Genomic DNA, 18830 nt, shown 5'->3' on the forward strand with positions numbered 1-18830 from the left:
AATGTTTGTGAATAAGCCATTGGTGGCACCATGTCTTTACTCAAAGACCTGCAAGAGACCTGCCTGTAGGTTTACCTCCAGATCACCCAACCAGACACTCAAGGAATTACCTGCCACCCAATCAACCTTATTTTCAATGAACCTTACCAAACAATTCTGCAGTACTGCACACATGCCATGAGGTTATGAAATGGAAACAGGTGGAAGACTTACTTCTGGCTCTCAAGTAGCCCACCAAAAACATTTGTCAGAGGAAAACAATCACAATGATATCCTCATCTTCCCCCATCACACTGCATGAGTTCCAGAGACTGCCCAGCCATTCAGTCATTCATGCTTTCTTCAACCCACATGTCCTCCAGGGAAGACCCAAATCAAGTCTCAACCCCTCTGTGACGCCTTTGCTGCTGGGTCCAAATTGATCTCCCCTTTACCTAAATACAAATAATATTTATAGCTTATTGCAGTTTCAAAATGATCATTAAAAATTTAGGGTGTGGGCCTCCCCAGTGGTGCAGCGGTTGAGCGCTGGGTTACGAAGCTGCCCGCAGCCTCTGCGGCGCTGGTTCAATTACCGGCTGCTCCTCAGCCACTGGAGGAGGGTCCCACATGGCGCACAGACCTCTCCTGCCGCCCGCTGCTCCCCTCAGCAGTGTACTTCAGTCTGCCTGTTCTGTTCCCTGCTCTGGCTCTGGTGGATCCTCTCACCCTCCCGCACTTCTGACTGTACCCAATGCTTGTATAAATAAATAAATCTTTAAAGAAAAAAAAAATTTAGGGTGTGCACCAAAGAAGTCAAGAAGTCTAACTCTAGCTTCTAGTCATCATAGTTTGAAAAACTTAAAATAAGCACATGCAAATTAAAAAAATTAAGTGAGGGATATATGAAGTGCTACAGAAATTTAGAGTGTGGGGAGATTACTGGGTTGAAGATGAAAAACGTTCAGACAAGGTGGGTTGGGGGTAATTCCAGGCAGCGAGAACAACCTGGACAATGATTTCAGCTAGAAAGGAATATAACTCATTAAAGGAAAAAGAGTAGAGCAATTTGGTTAGAGCAAGAAAAGAGCTGGGGGTGGCCCATGCTTGGGACTTTGACTTTTATTGGGCAATGGAGAGCCACTAAGATAGTTCAGCAGAAGTAGGACACAGGCTAAATGACAGAATAGTTAAGGATTATTCACCTGGCAAGTATCTTTGGAAGAGAGGGTTGGTAGAGGAATAGGTTTGAGTGCAATGTAAAAGAACCATTATAAACGTGTTGAATTTGAAGTTCTGGTATGTTACACAACTGCAACATCACAGTGATAATTGGTGCTTAAGGCAGGAGTTGGCAAAATTTCTTGTACAGGGTGTGACATGGTCTCTGTCACCGTAACTCAACTCTGCAGTTGTAGTACAGAAGCAGCCAACGATATATGGAAATAAATGGATGTATAAATAAAGTTCTAATGCAACTTTATTTAAAGAATCAGGCAGTGGGCCATAGTATCTGAACCTCCAGGTTAGGAGAAAGGCTTCTCAATTGTCACAATTGGAGTTCTTTCTTATGTCTTCACATGATATAATAGTATAATTAATGCCCACCCATTTGGTAAAGAATGAATCCAACTTTTAGTTGAGAAGAACTCAAATAATTTAACTGTCTCCTTTTAAATTTATCAAATATGTTCATTTGAACTTTTCAAGGTAGCCTCTTAAACAGTACAAACCATGCACACATTCAAGAAGTTTTCTAAATTCTGAATCAATAAAATTAGTATTTAAAAAATTTATTTAATATTCATTACTTCTAATAGGCCATTAATTCTAATGAGCTATTTAGGAAATTAGTTCTAATGAACAAGTTAGTTCTAATTTCCTAATTAGTTCAACATTTTATAATACATGGACACTTCAATTTTATGCGCCAGGTATGCATAATTTGATATAGTATACACTGATAAATGCTTGCATTTAAAACTACATGGCTTTGAAAGAACATGCTTCAGGGTGAAAAGCAGGGATATCTGTAAATGGGAAACTACTGGTTTCCGCAGTTAATGAGGGCTTCTGTGACAGAATGCACCAAATACAACAAACATCCATAATACCCTGGCCCATGTCTGGGAATGTCAGGTCAAGAAAGATAAAGAAATGCCCAGGCACGGCCATCTATTGTATAAATAAACATGGATCAACATATCAATAAGACTATGCTATTTCGTTAAGTCTGCCTGTGTGCTGACCGTCTGTGTTCCAAGTGACGCCAAGCACAACAACGACCCCTGGGTGGCAGGGAGCATCATGGCCAACAACAAAGAAAGAACTGGGTTTGGGGGGGAAAAAAAAGCATCTGTGTCTGGGGGTACTTTTATCCTAGGAGCTCAAGTCTAGGACAAACCCCCCTCAGTCCCCCACCCCCCCACCCCCACCTCAGTATTAAACCTTCCATTGAAATGTGGGACATCTGGGACACAAAGAGATGTCCCCAGTTTGGTGTAGAGAAAGTGTACAAGGTTTGATCAGACAAGGCTAAGTTCAAATAGAGGCTCTGTCATTTGCTAATTTAAGGTAATTAGAATTCTTTTAAGCCTCACTCTGGTTGAAGTTCAAGAAATAATAACACCAAACATCCAGAGCTGTTATGAGGATAAAAAGGGATGACCTGTATGGAAAGCACTCAGCAGAGGGCAGGCACTCAGAAGCAGAGCTTGCATGGACTAATGGTGCTAAAGGCAAGAGGTCAGCGGGAATTAGGTTTTGGGGAGGCTTAGCTTTGGTTTTGAACTAGAATAAATTAGGGAGTTTGAAAAAAAGATATTGATGCCCTAGGCCCACCATAAATCAGTTAAGACAGGATCTCTGAGTATGTAGTATAGATATCTGTACAATCACTGAATTACTAGAGTGATCTAGGAATTGGAACTATTTGTCCCTGGAAGGTTGACTTAGTGAACAGAAGGCCTGGTGGAAGAAATCAGCACCTACAGAAGCCAGTCTCCCTGACCTGTGAGCCAGTGGGCTGTTGGGAAAACTTGGAGAAAATCTAAGGCAAAAGCCTGGGTGTTTATTCCTGACCAGAATTTAACCTAACAGATGGCAGGGGTTGGCAGGAGGAAGTGTAGGTCAATAAAAGGGAATTGGTTAACATGGAGGCAGGACAAGAAAATAAGGAATAGAAATGATGGTTCGCCCCCAGGGAAACAAACGTGGGGGTTATAACCTAATGGCACTAGCCAAAATATGACGATCTCTCTGCTCAAACCCAAACCTCTAATGGTCATCTGGTGCCTCTCTTAGACTGTGTTCTAGGGCAAAATCAACAGATCTGTCCAGAGGAAGAATTCTCCTTATGAAAATCATGAGTTAGGGTCTGAATCACACTCATTTGTGGGTCTGGTTGGCCAGTCAGTCTACTGAGGCTGCTCAAGTCTAGCTCTTTCAACAAGTCAAGTTGGCAGCTGTGCCAAAATCCAGGACTAAGACTTTGATGGAGGTCTGTGCTAGAGAAAGAAGCCAGTCTCCTTCCTTGATTTCTTTCTTTTTAGATTCAATTTGTTGCACTGATTTCTAGTCCAGAAACAGTCAGCAGTTCATCCTGGCACCATATCCACTTCTTTAGTAAGGTTGAGAGGAAACTATAATGCCGCCTTTGTGTCCTGCAGTAAGTAGCCCATCAGGAGAGGGTGCATTTCCTCATCAGACAAGCTCACACCAGGGGCACTGGTGAGTGGAGGTCTAAAAGAACACCACAGGGATTGGGCCATCATTAATTTTTGCTTTTCTAATTAAGTGATACTAAAAGTCCCTATTCTTTTCAGCTTTGACAGATGCCTTAGCATAAGAAACAAGTTTCTTTTCCAGCTCCCAGGAAAATGGATTTTGTCCATTTTCTGTTCACAAATGCACTCAGTCCCCACCTGAATAAGCACCAGCAGTTCCTCTGTCAGCAAACTTGGGCCTGTATGCCCAGAAAAGCATTTTCCTACCTTCCTTTCCCTCTAGAAATATTGGGAGAAAAATGTTCCCAAATTGGAGAGACCTCCGAGGTCATCTGGTCCATCAGTTCATCCAAAAAAGAAGGAACAGAGGCCCAGATCAGTGTTATGTTTGCTGCCCAGAATCACAGAGCTGGTGAGAGTGAATTACAGCACACCAGGGACAGCAAATCACTTTCTCAAAGCAGACCACCACTGCTCTTGGGTAAGAGAGGTTGGCTTTTGCTCTCTGCTATTGGGAGGTAATCTCTAGGCTTGGGACTGTCCTGCCTGGGAGGTCTTTGTTTACCTGAGGGCTTTGGAAAACACCATACAAGTTCTGGCCTCAAGGAACTGGAGGTTGCTGGTATTAGCTGAAGCCTTCAGGAGGGACTGGAGACTAAAGGTCAACACACAGGCAGTGTGTGATCAAGTCCAAGTAAACATTCTGCACACCAAAGTTTCAGGCAAACTCCCCTGGTTGGCAATACAATCGCCAGTTCATATATTGTAGCTTTTCTATATATGTATTACATATGTAATAATAAATAACACATTAACACATTTATAGACCTAAATTTATAAATATACACCTATGTTTATAAGTACATATATACACATATATGCTTATTTATGGATACTTTCATTTTTGTATACACCACATAGAGAAAATAATTGCGACATCATCAGGAACCAAAATTTTCAACATAACAGAAATGGGACACAAGTATAAAAATCCAGGAAGTAAAAGCCCCGCAATCCTAAGAGTGAACTGGAAATTATTAGTTTGAATTTACATTTAATTTTTTTCTTTAAAAAGTTCATATTCCTTGCCTTTATCGTCTGAAAAGAATTAGAGACAAAGATAACAGATGGCAGTGCCCATCCTTAGGGACCGGATCTGTAGTCTCTAAATACCACCTCCCATTAATATGAACCAGGGCTTTTGACTGATTCCAGGTCTTAGCAGAAATGAGCCTGGAACATCTTAAACAAGGAAACTATCAAAGACCACTTGGGTCATGCCAAAATGTCTTAGGAACATTTGCACCCCAAAGAAAATCTACACTGGGGCTAAACAGGTAAGATATTTAAGATCTACTAGAATGACACTGAAAATAAGAACATATTACCTTAGGGGGGGCTGCTAGGGTATCAACTCCTTGTATTGGAAGTCAAGACAAAGCATCAAGCCTTCTTATATGGCTTATATTTTAAGGTAAGCAAATAGAAGAACACTGATTAATAAAGGTAGGACTGACAGAATAAAAAAATAAATATTTCCCAACCATTAAACAATGACCATGAAATGGAATTTATAATGTATGGACACAATGGCAATTTGAACATTATAAAGAAACAGACCAATAGGCACTAAGTGCACAGTTATCATCAATGAAGCATTTTTTCCAAAAAAAAAAAAAAATTAATATGAACCAGATCAAGCTTTTAATTACTGCAATGAGATAACACCTTACTCCCATGCGGATGGCCCATATCAAAAAACCCAGAAGCTACAAGAATTGTCAAAGGAGTGGAGAAAAGGGTACCCTCATTCACTGTTGGTGGGAACGTAGACTGATCCAGTCCTTATGAAAATCAATAAGGTGTTTCCTCAAAATATTAAAAATAGAGCTACCATATTATTCAGCAATTTTACTCCTTGGTATTTATCCAAAGAATGCAAAAATACCAATTCGAAGGTATACACACTCTCCTGTCTTAATCACAACAGTACTAATTTACAGGAAATATAGGAGTCACTAAAATGTCACCATATATATAATCAGCTAAGTCCTGGCTGCAGAAAGTTCTGCATGAAAACACTTTCTTCCTGGGCCTCCCCTGGTGGCACAGCGGTTGATCGCTGGGCTGTGAGGCTGCCCGCAGCCTCTGCAGCGCCAGTTCATTCCCCGGCTGCCGGCGAGGGTCCCACAAAAAAAAAACAAAAACAAAAAACACTTTTTTCCTTAAGAAAAAAATGCCAAGAAAGCAAGAGTAAGAGAGGTTTGTTAATGATTATGATTTCTGGGACTCTAACAACCAAGTGCAATATGTGAGACTTGTTTGGAACCAAAATAAAAACAAACTAATTACAAAAAAATATGTAAAATTTCATGGAATCAGAATATTGATAATAATAGATGGTAAGAGAATAATTCCCTTTTACGTGTGATAAGGTACACATAAATTATTGACAAATGAAATGATGTATTTTATTTAATCAAGTGTGGATGATTAAATTGATGGGAAGACTAAGTAAAATGGGATCAGTCATGTATTAATATACAACGGAATGCCAGCGCTTATTATATAATATTGTTTCTAATTTTGTGAATTTTTGGAAGTGTTGGTAAAAATTTTTTTTTCAAATAAAACATTACATAAATTTAATGAATGAATGCAGATATTACAACGTGTTAACTGTTATGTTCTAAGTGATAGGAATATAGATGCTGGTATGTTTGAAAATGTTCATAACAGTAAACAAAATTGCAAAAGCACTTAAACCAAGCAACGACTCAGAGCTGTGTCAAGTTAAAAATGATTCTGAAATGTAGCTAGATATTTAATGCTGGTGTTTATTAGCAATGCCCTCAGAAAATTAAAAGCAAATGAGAAAATCAAACAAAAAAGCTCAAACTTGAACTACTACATTATTAGAGAAAGAAAAAAAGAGGAACTTAGAAAAAAGGATTCCAGCTGACAAAACAGAAACATACTTATTATACTTATGACATAAAAGACATAAAAGATCTCCAATTTGGGTAAGCCATGGTAAGATAGAATGGGAGGGGAGATGTTTTACTATTTTAGTTAAAGGCCAGTTATGATCAGAGAAAGATCTGGCTAGCACTGTGCACCCAACAATCTTAATCCCTTATGTGGCAGGGATATATTATGATTTGGAGTTATAAAACCAGCCAAGACTTGGCTTGTTACTCAGTTACGTGAACTGGCCTCTGATAGCAGCAATGATGGCTAAAACTCTGCTCCAAATACGACACTGTGGCCTGTTCTCCATGCATAATAATGCTTGTTCCCATACCTGATGATGACGCACTGGTTCTCTCTGTCAATGATCATGTTTCTGTACATATTATCTGCAAGAGCATAGATATGTGGTGGGTTCTCATACTGTGCCTAGAAATGCAAACACAAAAGAAACTTTGGTCAGATAGTCACTTTTCTTGGCCTTGGAAGGGAATTTACCACTGAATAGTTCCATTGCCTATAAGTACATCTCAAGGGTTATATATGGAGTTACAGCTAACAAAATGAAGATGGAATATGCAAGAACTCTTCCACAGGCTTACATGTGAGTCAGCCTTCAGACATGACTGCGTCTTCAGAGTCCAGCACCACACCCTTCCACCCAAACACCTAAGTGTTTGGAGTGTTTTTGGAGAAAGTTGGGCAACAGGTCTAAAGAGAGGCCTGCTAATAACCTGGATCTGACTTTTACTAGAATTCTGAATTCCTATGGAAATTTTTTTTCAAGAGGCATGTTTCAGATTCTGGGTTCCCAGAGGAAATTGAGACTATGAATGAAGAGCAAAATGCAAAAGCTTCTGTGAGAGAGCAGGAGGTGTGGTTCTTTGAAGAGACAAACTGGTTTGACCAGTTTGATTCACTTCTATTGGGGAAAAATAAATCCTACCACACCAAGCTAGTCTCTGGGGCTGGTGCTTTTGTCTCATGGGATGCCTTAGCTATGAAATGAGTATATAATAAAGTATAAAATAAGTTCTCCATAAACTCCCTGAGTCGGAATGACTTTGGTCCTGCTTTACTCAGTGTCTTGGCATCCATCTCTACCACTCCCTCAAAAATTACTAAAGAGAAAAGTACTTCATGTAGCATAAAGTGAGAAAAGGCACTCCTTAAATTTGATGGTGCCTATGTTACAAATCTCACAAGCTAACTGAGAAGATGGATGGATGGATGGGAAAGCAATTTGAAAAGGCAGAGTAATAGATATAGGTCAAGCATTAGTGACTTCATGCAGCCTTGAGCCTTATATGCTGATTTCAGAAAATGGGGTCTGGAGGAAAAATTGCCACTCATTTCAATTTGATTGACAGCTCAGAGGTCAGTGGTGACAGGGGATGAGAGGAGCGCTGGTACCTGCACACCCAATAAGGACTAGCATAGCCAGCTGTCCCCCTTCCTCTGTTCCCCCCATGCTGTGAGCACAGAGCCCTGTGGAGACTGGAGGCTAGTGCTGTGACTGGTCAACGAGGTGACTCCCTCCACACGGGATGCCACAGTAATATGTCACCGTGCCCTCACCAGGCAGTCGGAAGAGGCTACATGGATGGGCTCTCACAATATAATCCCACATGGCTTTCATCTAACCCAGACTCTTGATGCAGGGCTATATTTAATATCTCTCTGAAAACAGGGAAATAAAGAAAACAGGATGGAAAAATGAGAGGATATCGAGTGGAGAGGAAGATGTGGGCAAATCATTGACCAGTAAGGCTTCAAAGCTGCTTAACTTATTGCGCGTAACCTTTTATTCCTTCTTCAAAGTGGTTTCCCATCTACGATCTCATTGGACCTCTCAGCTGTGTGTGAGAATTACATGGTAGACAAATCCTCAACCTGAAAGACCTATCTTTAACTTCTGACTCCAGCACTCAATAGATTTGTGTGCTTTTACCTGTCTTGGCATCTGTTCCCTCATTTGTGAAGAGGGCTGGATATGTATTACACAGCCAGCTTCCAGGGCTGCTGCATGGCTAACAAGTGAACCTGGTACCTGGCTCTCAGTAATACCAATTTCACAATAGTGTCACCATTAGCAGTAAAAATAGATCTTTTTTTAAAAAAAAGATTTATTTATGCATACAAGAACTGGGGTGTAAGCCAGATGTGCAGTGGGTGGGAGAGCGGGGAGCAAAACAGGCAGATCTACTGAAACACACTGCTGAGGGGAGCAGCAGGTGAGACAGGAGAGGTCTGCTGTGCCATATGGGTCAGCTCCCAGGGCGGCCACAGATGGAACTGGGGCTGCAGTGTCTGGGATAGCTTGATGGTGCTGTGTCTTTAACCCCTTGCACCCCTAGGGAGGCCCAAAATAGATCTATTTTAAAAAATTCTAGAGGATGAAGGGTGTTTTGGTGGTTATACCGCACCCATGTGGTGCGGTATAACCTACATCTGAAGAGGTGAACATCTCTATACCCCTAAATCATATACAGTGCTATAAAACCAATGTTAATCTCGATAGAAAAAAATGACAATTAAAAAGATACTCTAGCACATTAAAGAGAGTTCTTCAAAAGATGAACACTCTAAGGAGACTCATGTAGCAGTGCTTTTCACAGAACTGGTAAGAAACACCATGAATGCATAGCACTTGCATTACCCCAACTTGGCTGGCACTGAGGATGCCAAGCCAGCTCTGGGCCTGCTGCCTCGAGGCCCTGCTGCTAAGAGTGCCGGGCAGGGCCCAGCCTCTCTGACAGTGTTCCCCTTGTGCTGGGCTCCCATAAAGGCAGCATTATCAAAGGTCTTTCGCGTGGCAGCCTCCTTCGGCTCCAGCAACCAGCGCCATTCATCTGGCAACAATGGGGTGGGCTCTTGCTCTGGGTAAATTGCCTTCCACTTCAACTGATGAATTTGTGTGGGCTCTCTTTTGTTTGTTTTCCAGGGGTCAGGATTAATGAATGCTCTTGTGCCTCTGCTGCAAAGGAAGGAGGGAAGGAAAAAAATGCAGAGATAGGAGGGAGGCCTAGGAAAGTGATGAACCACATAATGAAATAGATGAGTTAGGATTACAGCTTGTAATTTTATCACACAACTGAACTGGCTATAGAGCAGGGTTTGAACAGGGACCAGGTTCCATTAATAAGTGAAGTAATAAAAGAAAAAAGACTCACTTTCCATGTTTCAGTCTTGACCACAGCCTACCTAAGGTTCTGATTCTGAGAGAATGGTGCCAATCACCACATTTGATTTTCACCCATTATTGTTTTTTTTTTAAATCTTTACATTTGTGGCATATATGGATAGAGGAAGATCCCCAAGCTGCATATTCTACATCCTAATTAACTAATTTTGCCTGTTAGATAAAATATACAGGGCCTCCTTGGTGGCGCAGGCGGTTGAGCGTAGCACTGTGAGGCTGTCTGCAGCCTCTGCAGTGCCGGTTCAATCCCCGCTGGCCACGGAGATGGCCACATGGCACGGCAGACCTCTCCTGTCATGCCCGCTGCTCCACTCAGCAGTGTATTTCAGTCAGTCTGCCTGTTCTGTTTCCCCCTCTGTCTTGGGTGAATCCTCTCGCCGTCCCACATATCTGGCCTGTGCCCCTGTTCTTGTATAATATATATACAAATATTAGATATACCTAAGCTTTTTTTGAACTGTACTCTATAGAGCAAGCAATACATCATTAAAAATCAAACAATGTCACCTACTTGAGCTTCCCCAATAAATAATTCATAATAAGAAAATGCAAATGTATTGCCAACTTCGAGAAAAACTAACTACTTATGCATTATAAAATCTCTAAACACAACAGTAATTTATACAGCATGTAACTTACCGCTCCTTGGTACATTTCAATTTCCTTTTCCCCAAAATATGGCATCTGCTTGAAAGGGTTGACTGAGATTAATACCGATCCTATGTATGTCTGAATTTATATCCAGTTAAGGTCCATCATTAATCTGCATAGCCACATATTTTTCTAATTAAGTAAGCAGATATTATGAAGAATTCATAATGATCATCTAAATAAAAAGCTCATGTACTTATTTTCTAAAAGATTAAAAATAAAGACAAAAGCAATTATCAACTGCTCACGTTTTGTTCCTCACTAAGCCACTAAGAGTAATGAGCATAATTACTAAGGTGCTGCAGAAAGAAATCATTATTTTTAATGAATTGAAGCACATTCATTCAAGACTGTTAATACTTTACTGCTAGGAAAACAAAGCAAAACAGAAATGACCAAGTCCTGGAAATAGCAGTAATCATCCACCTCAAATGGTATTTTTTCTTTGGAACTCTATCTTTTAGCTATGCTAAAAACATATTTAACCATTTAACAAATAGAGGGATACAAACTGAACTGAATAGTTCTGCCTTCAGAAGCTTAGGGGAACCAAGTTGTTTCCATAAGATATTATACAAACACACATAGATCAGGTTTTGGGGAAGAAAGTATTATTTCTGTGTGGGGAATCTAGGAAGATTTCTCATAAAAGATTGTGCTACCATATCCAAATAACTGTGAAATGCTATTTTATCAGTAGCTTTAAAATATTACCATTTATTCATTCAATAATCAACTCATTTGAATTGGGTATCTAAACATGGAAGGTATTATTCTAGATTTTGGGGATACGCCATGAACAAAGTAGAAGAGATAAAACTCACTGCCCTCATAGTGAAAATAAAACACACACATGCCTACATGGTACTAAAATAAGCCCCTAATGTCAACCTCCTTACTGTTTTAATCCCATTTTACTATGAAGAAACAGAGGCATAGAGAAATTTTAAGACTTGCTTAAAGTCATGAGCTACTATGTGGTAGGGCTCTGATTCAAGCCCAGGCAGTCTGGATCCAGAGCCCATACTTTCAATCAATAAGCTATAATGTTTAAGATTAGCAGGAATTGCTGCTGTTATTGCTGCTGCTGCAACTGTTATTGTTATTATTAGCAGAGTTGACAGATTTACCAAATCAAATACAGAGCACCCAGTTAAATTTCAAGTTCAGATGAACAATGAATAATTTCTGCATATATATACACCTATCCCAAATAAATGTCCCAAGCAACACTTGGCACATACTTATATTAAAATATTATTTGTTACTTATCTAGAATTCGATTTAACCCGATACCCTGTACTTTATTTGGCAATCCTAAATTGGCAGAACTAGAATCTAGTAAGGGTGGAGGGGGTTTCAATTAGAGACCTTTATGGTCTCTTGTAACTTAGATCTGTGATTCTTTGAGTACTCAAAACTCTGTCTCCTCTAATTATCCTTTCCCCATCGTAGGGACCATGTCAAAACGCAATGAATGAGGGGTGGCTAAACTAACAGAATGATTCTAATGGCAAACCTACTTCTAAATACAACCTTGTTAGGAACATCCTCATTTCAGAAAAGGAGATTTCTATGTCTACATTTATCTCTAGGTAAAAAAACAAAACTTGGGTCACACTTTAAAAAAAAAATGTTTTCTTGAAATAAATCAAATAGTAATTATTTTCACTGAGTCACAGTTTCTATCTTGAAAATTTTCAAAAATATAATTTCATGGGCCTCCCCTGGTGGCACAGGTGGTTGAGCACCGTGCTGTGAAGCTGTCCGCAGCCTCTGCAGCGCCAGTTCAATCCTGGCTGGCTGGCAAGGGTCCCACATGGCACAGCAGACCTCTCCTGTCGCGCCCGCGGCTCCCCTTAGCAGTGTGTTTCATCAGTCTGCCTGTTCTGTTCCCCACTCTGTCTCTGGTGACTCCTCTTACCCTCCCGTGCATCTCGCCTGTATCCCGGTTCTTGCATAAATAAATAAATCAATCTTTAAAAAATATATAAATATAATTTCACATCACTGCATTCACCCACATAAGTGAGGCTTTCCAACTGTCCTTATTTGCCAGATATTAGTGAAAAACAAGTTTGATTTATTTACAGGTGACCAGAGGACATTACCAATACCAGCTTTCAAAAAAAAAAATGGGACAAAAAAGATCTTTCCTTGGAGGAGGGTGTTTCTTCCCTTAGTTCTAAGTGAATGCCATTAATGTCACCTGTCTTGGACAAACTAAACTGCATAGAGAATAAAGAGCTGCCTAAAGAAAGAACCAAAGTTCGAGCCTCCTCACCAATGCTTGGTTACCCAATAAATATGAATTGGGTTACACCAACAGCTCCTATAGAGACATTTATTATTATTATTATTATTATTATTTCTGTTATGTGAAGAAGAAATACCCTAAGAAGTATTGATTTTTCACTGGGTAGACTATATATATTTGGTAAGAGCCTGGTAAAGAAACAGAGAAAAAACCTCTTTTAGACTATTGTAGGCCAGTCCTCACTCAATGGTAATTAGTTGTTCCCTACATTTCTCTGTAGGGTTCACAAGGACAATCATATTTGGGAGGATACCTGAAAAATAAGTTTGGTTTAAAATGGAAAATGTAGCCCATATTTTTACTAAGTTGTTATGAACTTACCTAAATCATAAGAACTGAGACAAAAGAATCTAGCACTTCAAAGACATTTGACATTTCGGTTATTTCACGTGAGAATTTGGCTAATTGTTTCTTTAACCACCCATCTTTTTTTTTTCCATCTGGCTGGGTCTGCAGAGCCCTCTGCTACTTCCCTGAGAGCACAGCTGTCCCACAGGGTTGGGACACTTCCCCAGATAACTCAAATACTTACTCCCACTCCCTACTACATAATTCAGGTGCGCCTTTGGGAAAAGCTGTGCTGATCATTGTCTCAACCCACATCACCTTTGGCTGGGAAGGTGTGGCCCATGGTTAATTTTCAAGATGAATGGAGATACCAAACAAAAAAGAAAAAAATACCAGCTTATTTAATAGCATGTGTGAGACAGAAGGGACCCAACAGACCTTTGGTTGGTTTCCACATCCTTGTCTGTGGAACTGCATTTTCACTCATTTGCCGCAAAAATGACAAAAAGAGAAAACAATGCCCTGAATTTTTCATAAAGCTCAATTTACTAAACATAAAGGACTGTCCATTATACTTAAATTATTCTCTTTCTACATATTAATGTTAAAATAGCCTTTTTTAAATGAAATCTAATGATAGTGCTGCTTCTGTAAGTTTGCTTGGAATGGTCTTATTTGGCAAAGCTTAAAGTTTAACTTAAAAAAAAAAGGCAGTGACTTCCCCAGAACCACCCACACTGATCTAGTCAGTGTTCCTGGACTTAACCCTGAGGTGGTGCACAGCAGAGAAGGAACTTGCCGGAAGCCACGTTTGTGGAGCACATTGTAATGGCCCCAGAGCCCCAGACTGTGGGGCCAGAGCTCATCTTACTACAATGAGCTTAAGGGACCTGATGGCCAAGGTCAGACCTCATTCAGAACAACTGCACTCATTTTCGGTCAGCCTGGCAAAAAGTCTGAACTCCTAATTCAAGGACTGAAAATGCCAAACACTTTGGAGTGTGGTCTAGTAGTAAAAACAAGTTTGGAAAAGTTGGACCAAATGTGCATGGAGTGTTTTGGACAGGAACAATTTTCATCAGCCAACTGGCTATAAAGAATGTCTCGCCAAGCACAAGAATGAACACTGCAATGTCCTCCTTATGCATTTTAGAATAGAATTGTAAGAAGTATGGTAACATTCAGAAAAAGCGCTTGGTAAATTAAACAATGTTAGCATTTTCTAAGTGAAAAATTGTTTCTCTAATAAAGAACACAGAAATGTGCATTCAGCCTGAAAGCATTAAAAATTGATTATTCCAAATGCTGACCTTCACTACAAGACAATGTGCTGGGATTAGACGTAAAAGAGGCAAAATGCACAACTTTATAATTTAATGTGAAATCAAATCTCTTTTTGCCTTGACTATTAAGCTTAGGAGAGAGGGAGAGAAAGACTCATTTAAAATAATGCTACTCTAACATAAAAAATATTCCCTTAACACTAAGCTGATAAAGGAGGCTTTTATCACTTATTAGAGGAAAAGATTCTCAGTTAGACCCTTGCTATTATTTCATAAACATCCAACAGAGCCAACAAATTTCCTCAAAGCTGAAAGCTTCTCTGTGCTACTGACGGAAAGCACACTGATGTGGAGAGGGATTTCTAAAACACAAAGTCATTAGTGGTCAGCTAACTCATTTCCTTGGGAGAACACACGATTAGTCAGTCATTGATTCAAAGGCATTAATTGAGAGGCTCAGAATCAATTCCCTCTGTGGGAGTCATTTAAAAATCCTGCTGTCTGAATCTAAAAAGCAAGTCTTCACAGTCAACAAATTTTCAAAGCACACTTAATACAATGCACCATACCAAGAATTAAGCAGGACAATAAGTACATGATACTGTTTTTATTAAATTTTACACTAACAGTATTATATATACATATCTATGATATTGAGTTGAAAAGTATAACAAGAGGTTAATAGGCATTAAGCCTATAATGTAGAATTCCAGGTGACTTAATGTTCTCCTTTCTGCTTTTATAAACCATGCATTTTATAAACCATGTTAAGTTTAGTATGTGTGGCTTTGAAAATTTTTTACACTGGGGTTTTGTTTGTCATTTTGTGTTGGTTTTTTTTTTGTTGTTGTTATTGTTGTTGTTATTTAGAGCTAGAAGACATAGTTGCTGGCCTTGAGGAGGAATTTCTGGTGTTTTAAGACTAAGCTATTTTTTGTGGGAGAAATTAGTTCGTCTGGTTTGACCATGGACTAGGGGCTGATAACCGCTGATACCATCTTTTTCTTTTCTTAACCAGTTTATCAAAAAACCATGTTTCTATGTAAATAATGTAATAAGCTCAGTCCAAGAACAGTCAAATAAATCATTTGTTCAACTGGATTCAGTGGAAATTGGCCTTTTATGGGCTTGTCAATAAACCAATCCTCCATTTAAAACAGTTTCTATGGTAAAATGCATTTAAATTTCCAATAAGCAACTTTACAATTGAATTTTTGGAACATAACTCAGAAATATGGGAGGAACTTACTTGCCTTACTGTATGATGATGATAACTAATGCTCACTGCATTCTTTTTTTTTTTTTTTTCATTTTTCCTACAATAGTCTCGTGTGGGAGATTTTATTATCACTCCCATTTTGCAGGAAAACAAACCTAGGCATACAGATCACAAAACTAAGGTCAACAAGCCCAGTGAATAAGGTTTGAAGGCAGGGGGTCCACAGCCACAACCTGCCACCCCCCAGCTCTTTCCGGTCTATCACCCCCCAATGCCCATATGCCATGGATCATGCACCTAAAAATGATTAGACAATAAATCCAGATAAAGTGAGCATATTTCAACTTTTTACCAAACAAAATACTTAGAACTGAATACAACTACTTTCCTACAATTAAAGGAAGCCCTGCACAGATACTTAGAAGGGGAGTCAGCAATCTGTTTTCCATAAATGACCAGAAAGTAACTATTTGGGGCCTTTGGGGGTCATGTGGTCTGTTGCAACTGCTGCACTCTGCCATTGTGGAATGAGAACAGCCATAGACAGTAAGAACAAGCACAACTGTGCTCCTATATAACCTTTGTTACAAAGTGGGTGGTAGGCAGGATTTTGTCTGTATGCAGAAGGCTGCCACTCCTGGGCAAAATGCTATTATAATGTAGCTAACAAATTCAAATATTTCTTTTATCCCTCAGGTACAGAGGATTAGGGATCTAACCACCCAGATATTTGGTATAAGTTCCTATTGTAATTAAGAAACAGCACAGCATTGGTCAGGATTGTAATTAAGAAACAGCCCAGCATTGGTCAGGATCATCCAAGCGCCTTGGAGTAATGTTATTCATATTGCTAGACAACTAGCTCCCTCAGCAGTGATGAGATAAGCAGTCCCTGCAAATGTAGTATTGCCTAATGCTCAAATGAACAGTGTCAAGAACAGAAGTTACTGATGCAAAAGTATTCCTCCTGGCGTGAAAACTATTCCTCCCCAAGACCTCTGAGTTAAAACCTCAAGTTTATGTCATAAGGGCTACAAAGACTCCATCTTTAATGGTCCATAACACCAAAGCTTCAGAAATCACCAAGAGCATCACAGATCTTTGAGACCAACTTTATAATAACTCCACTAGAAGAAATTTCTATAGCTGTACCAAACAAAATTCCTGAATCCTGCAGGAACTTAGGCAAATATCAATTCTGTTCATAATGAAGTCGACACACATTTGAATCCAATTTCCATTCTGAATTCTGAAAAGCCCTATAAAAAATAGCATCTGGCAAGCTAAAATTGAAACATAAAGAACGAGTCAAGAATGTCAGGCATGCTCAATAGTTGATCTTCACTGCTCGTGTTTCCTTCAGTAAACATAAGAATGCAGAAAAACTGACAAAATCGCATATTTTTTGCATGAGGAAATCTTTTTGAAACCTTTTAAGTCTGGGCTTAACTGCCTCTGTTTTGCAATTAGGGAGCACTATCGATAGAACTCTGCAGATCTGGACTTTCTCTAGGAACAGCAGAGGCTTCAGACACCATGTGCCTGGCTAGAGCACATTCATAGTGCCGGGCCATTGATTCAAGTAAATGAATACTGGAGGCATCTTGATTTTGTGAAATGTCAGGAAAATAATTTAGCATCATCCGTGCCCTTTCTGAACCAAATGACAAAAAAAGTACAATGCCACATTCTGAAATGGTGAAAATGTCATGTTCAGAACTTCAGGTGGATCATCTTACCCTATGAGTAAAGCCACATTTTAGCACAGATGTTGTCATCCTCTACAGAACTGTCCACAGAAACCAATAAAGGATACAAAAATATAGTCGTCCATGTATCTCTTCTTTAGATTCTCCACGATGGCGTTCTCTGTGATCTTAGAAAGTAGGACCATGTCATCTACACCACTGTGCTTGACATTGTGGCTCTGCCAGTGGTACCGGTAGGCACCTTTGCTTCCCTGCAAACACAAAACACAGCATTATTAGGATAGTTTACTTTATCCTGGAATAAGGTAAAAATGCCATTAGTTTTCCAAATAGTCCTCATATCAAATGCAGTAGAACCAAGATTTTGCCACCAATAGACCTGGACTCATTTCTACGTACAGACCAAGCGAAGTGAGGAAAAGTCACCTAAGCTTAATGTGTCACTTAAATGCTTCTCTTTTCTCCTTTGTATAATACAAGAAATGAGACTCAGTCCATAGAGCGGCAGTGGGGATTCAATAACATATGCAAAATATCAAACAGGATCTAGGATATAAAATGATCAATGATCAATGGTCTCTGATGAGTTCTTCAACTTTACTGTTTTGTGGAATTTATCAGTGAAAACAAGCAAAACATTCGAAACTTTCTAGACTTGTTTTAAAATTATGTGACAGAACTCAAAAGTGGAAAGATTATGTACCACACAATGGTTAGGTTAAATTGTTAAGTTCTCAAATCACCTAAATTATTTTCTCTCCATCAATTTATCACTGTCAATGTGATACTGGCCATTCACATTCAAGGGATAAGCTACATTTTGATGACTGGTTGCTGCTACACTAATGAGGAAGCCGACAGGACAGCCTAAATGTGCTGACAGAATGTATGGACATACATTCTGGCCCCATGGCCTCCTGGGATAACAGCAGCCATGGCCCAGGTGAACTCCTTGCATTTACAACTGAACAGCAGGGAGGCCTCTGAAGCCCCTGTAGCCTGCAGAGCTCCCTTACTCGGCATTTCTCAGTGAGCTTCCCTGAAAGCTCAGCTACATGCAAGTCCTGGGGTCAGGAGGAATGGGGACACCGTGGCTACACTGGGGACAGATGGATACAGGCGGGGGTGATTCATGTGTCAGTGACAGTCCTCAGGTAAACACAGGTAAAACAGGTGTTCCCAGAGTGGAGGGAGACTGCTTTGTCCTGGGAGATACTGACATCATTTTCTGGAGTAGTTTCCATTTGAAGGGCATCTAAGATAATTTTGAATTTGCCAAGAGGCTAGAGGAGGAAGAATATTCATTATATAATCTGTACTCACTGGGGCCAAAAAGCTAATACATATGAAAAATCGGCAAATATTAGATAGCAAGGTATTAAAAGATTTCCCTCCCCTCAAGACATCCAATCTCTTACTAGATGTGTTATGCAATGGCAGAGTGTGGTTGGTGTGGACTAGTGATATTTGTCCCCTGTTCCCTTCTA

The 18830-nt window shown here is 39.7% G+C and overlaps 1 protein-coding gene across 1 annotated transcript in view; it reads right to left on the reverse strand.

Annotated features, from left to right (window-relative positions):
• The window catches only part of MYO1E (myosin IE), a 194153-nt gene that overhangs the window by 92059 nt on the left and 83264 nt on the right, over positions 1-18830 (reverse strand). The window contains exons 2-4 of the mRNA XM_037502590.2: positions 17451-17594; positions 10516-10605; positions 7009-7103 (exon numbers count right to left, since the gene is read on the reverse strand). Coding sequence (XP_037358487.1) covers positions 7009-7103; positions 10516-10605; positions 17451-17594 — 329 coding nt within the window. The remainder of the gene's footprint in view (positions 1-7008; positions 7104-10515; positions 10606-17450; positions 17595-18830) is intronic.

This window comes from Talpa occidentalis, unplaced genomic scaffold, assembly GCF_014898055.3.
Source record: "Talpa occidentalis isolate TD23 unplaced genomic scaffold, MPIMG_talOcc4v2.1 talOcc4.11, whole genome shotgun sequence".
Lineage (NCBI taxonomy): Eukaryota > Metazoa > Chordata > Mammalia > Eulipotyphla > Talpidae > Talpa > Talpa occidentalis.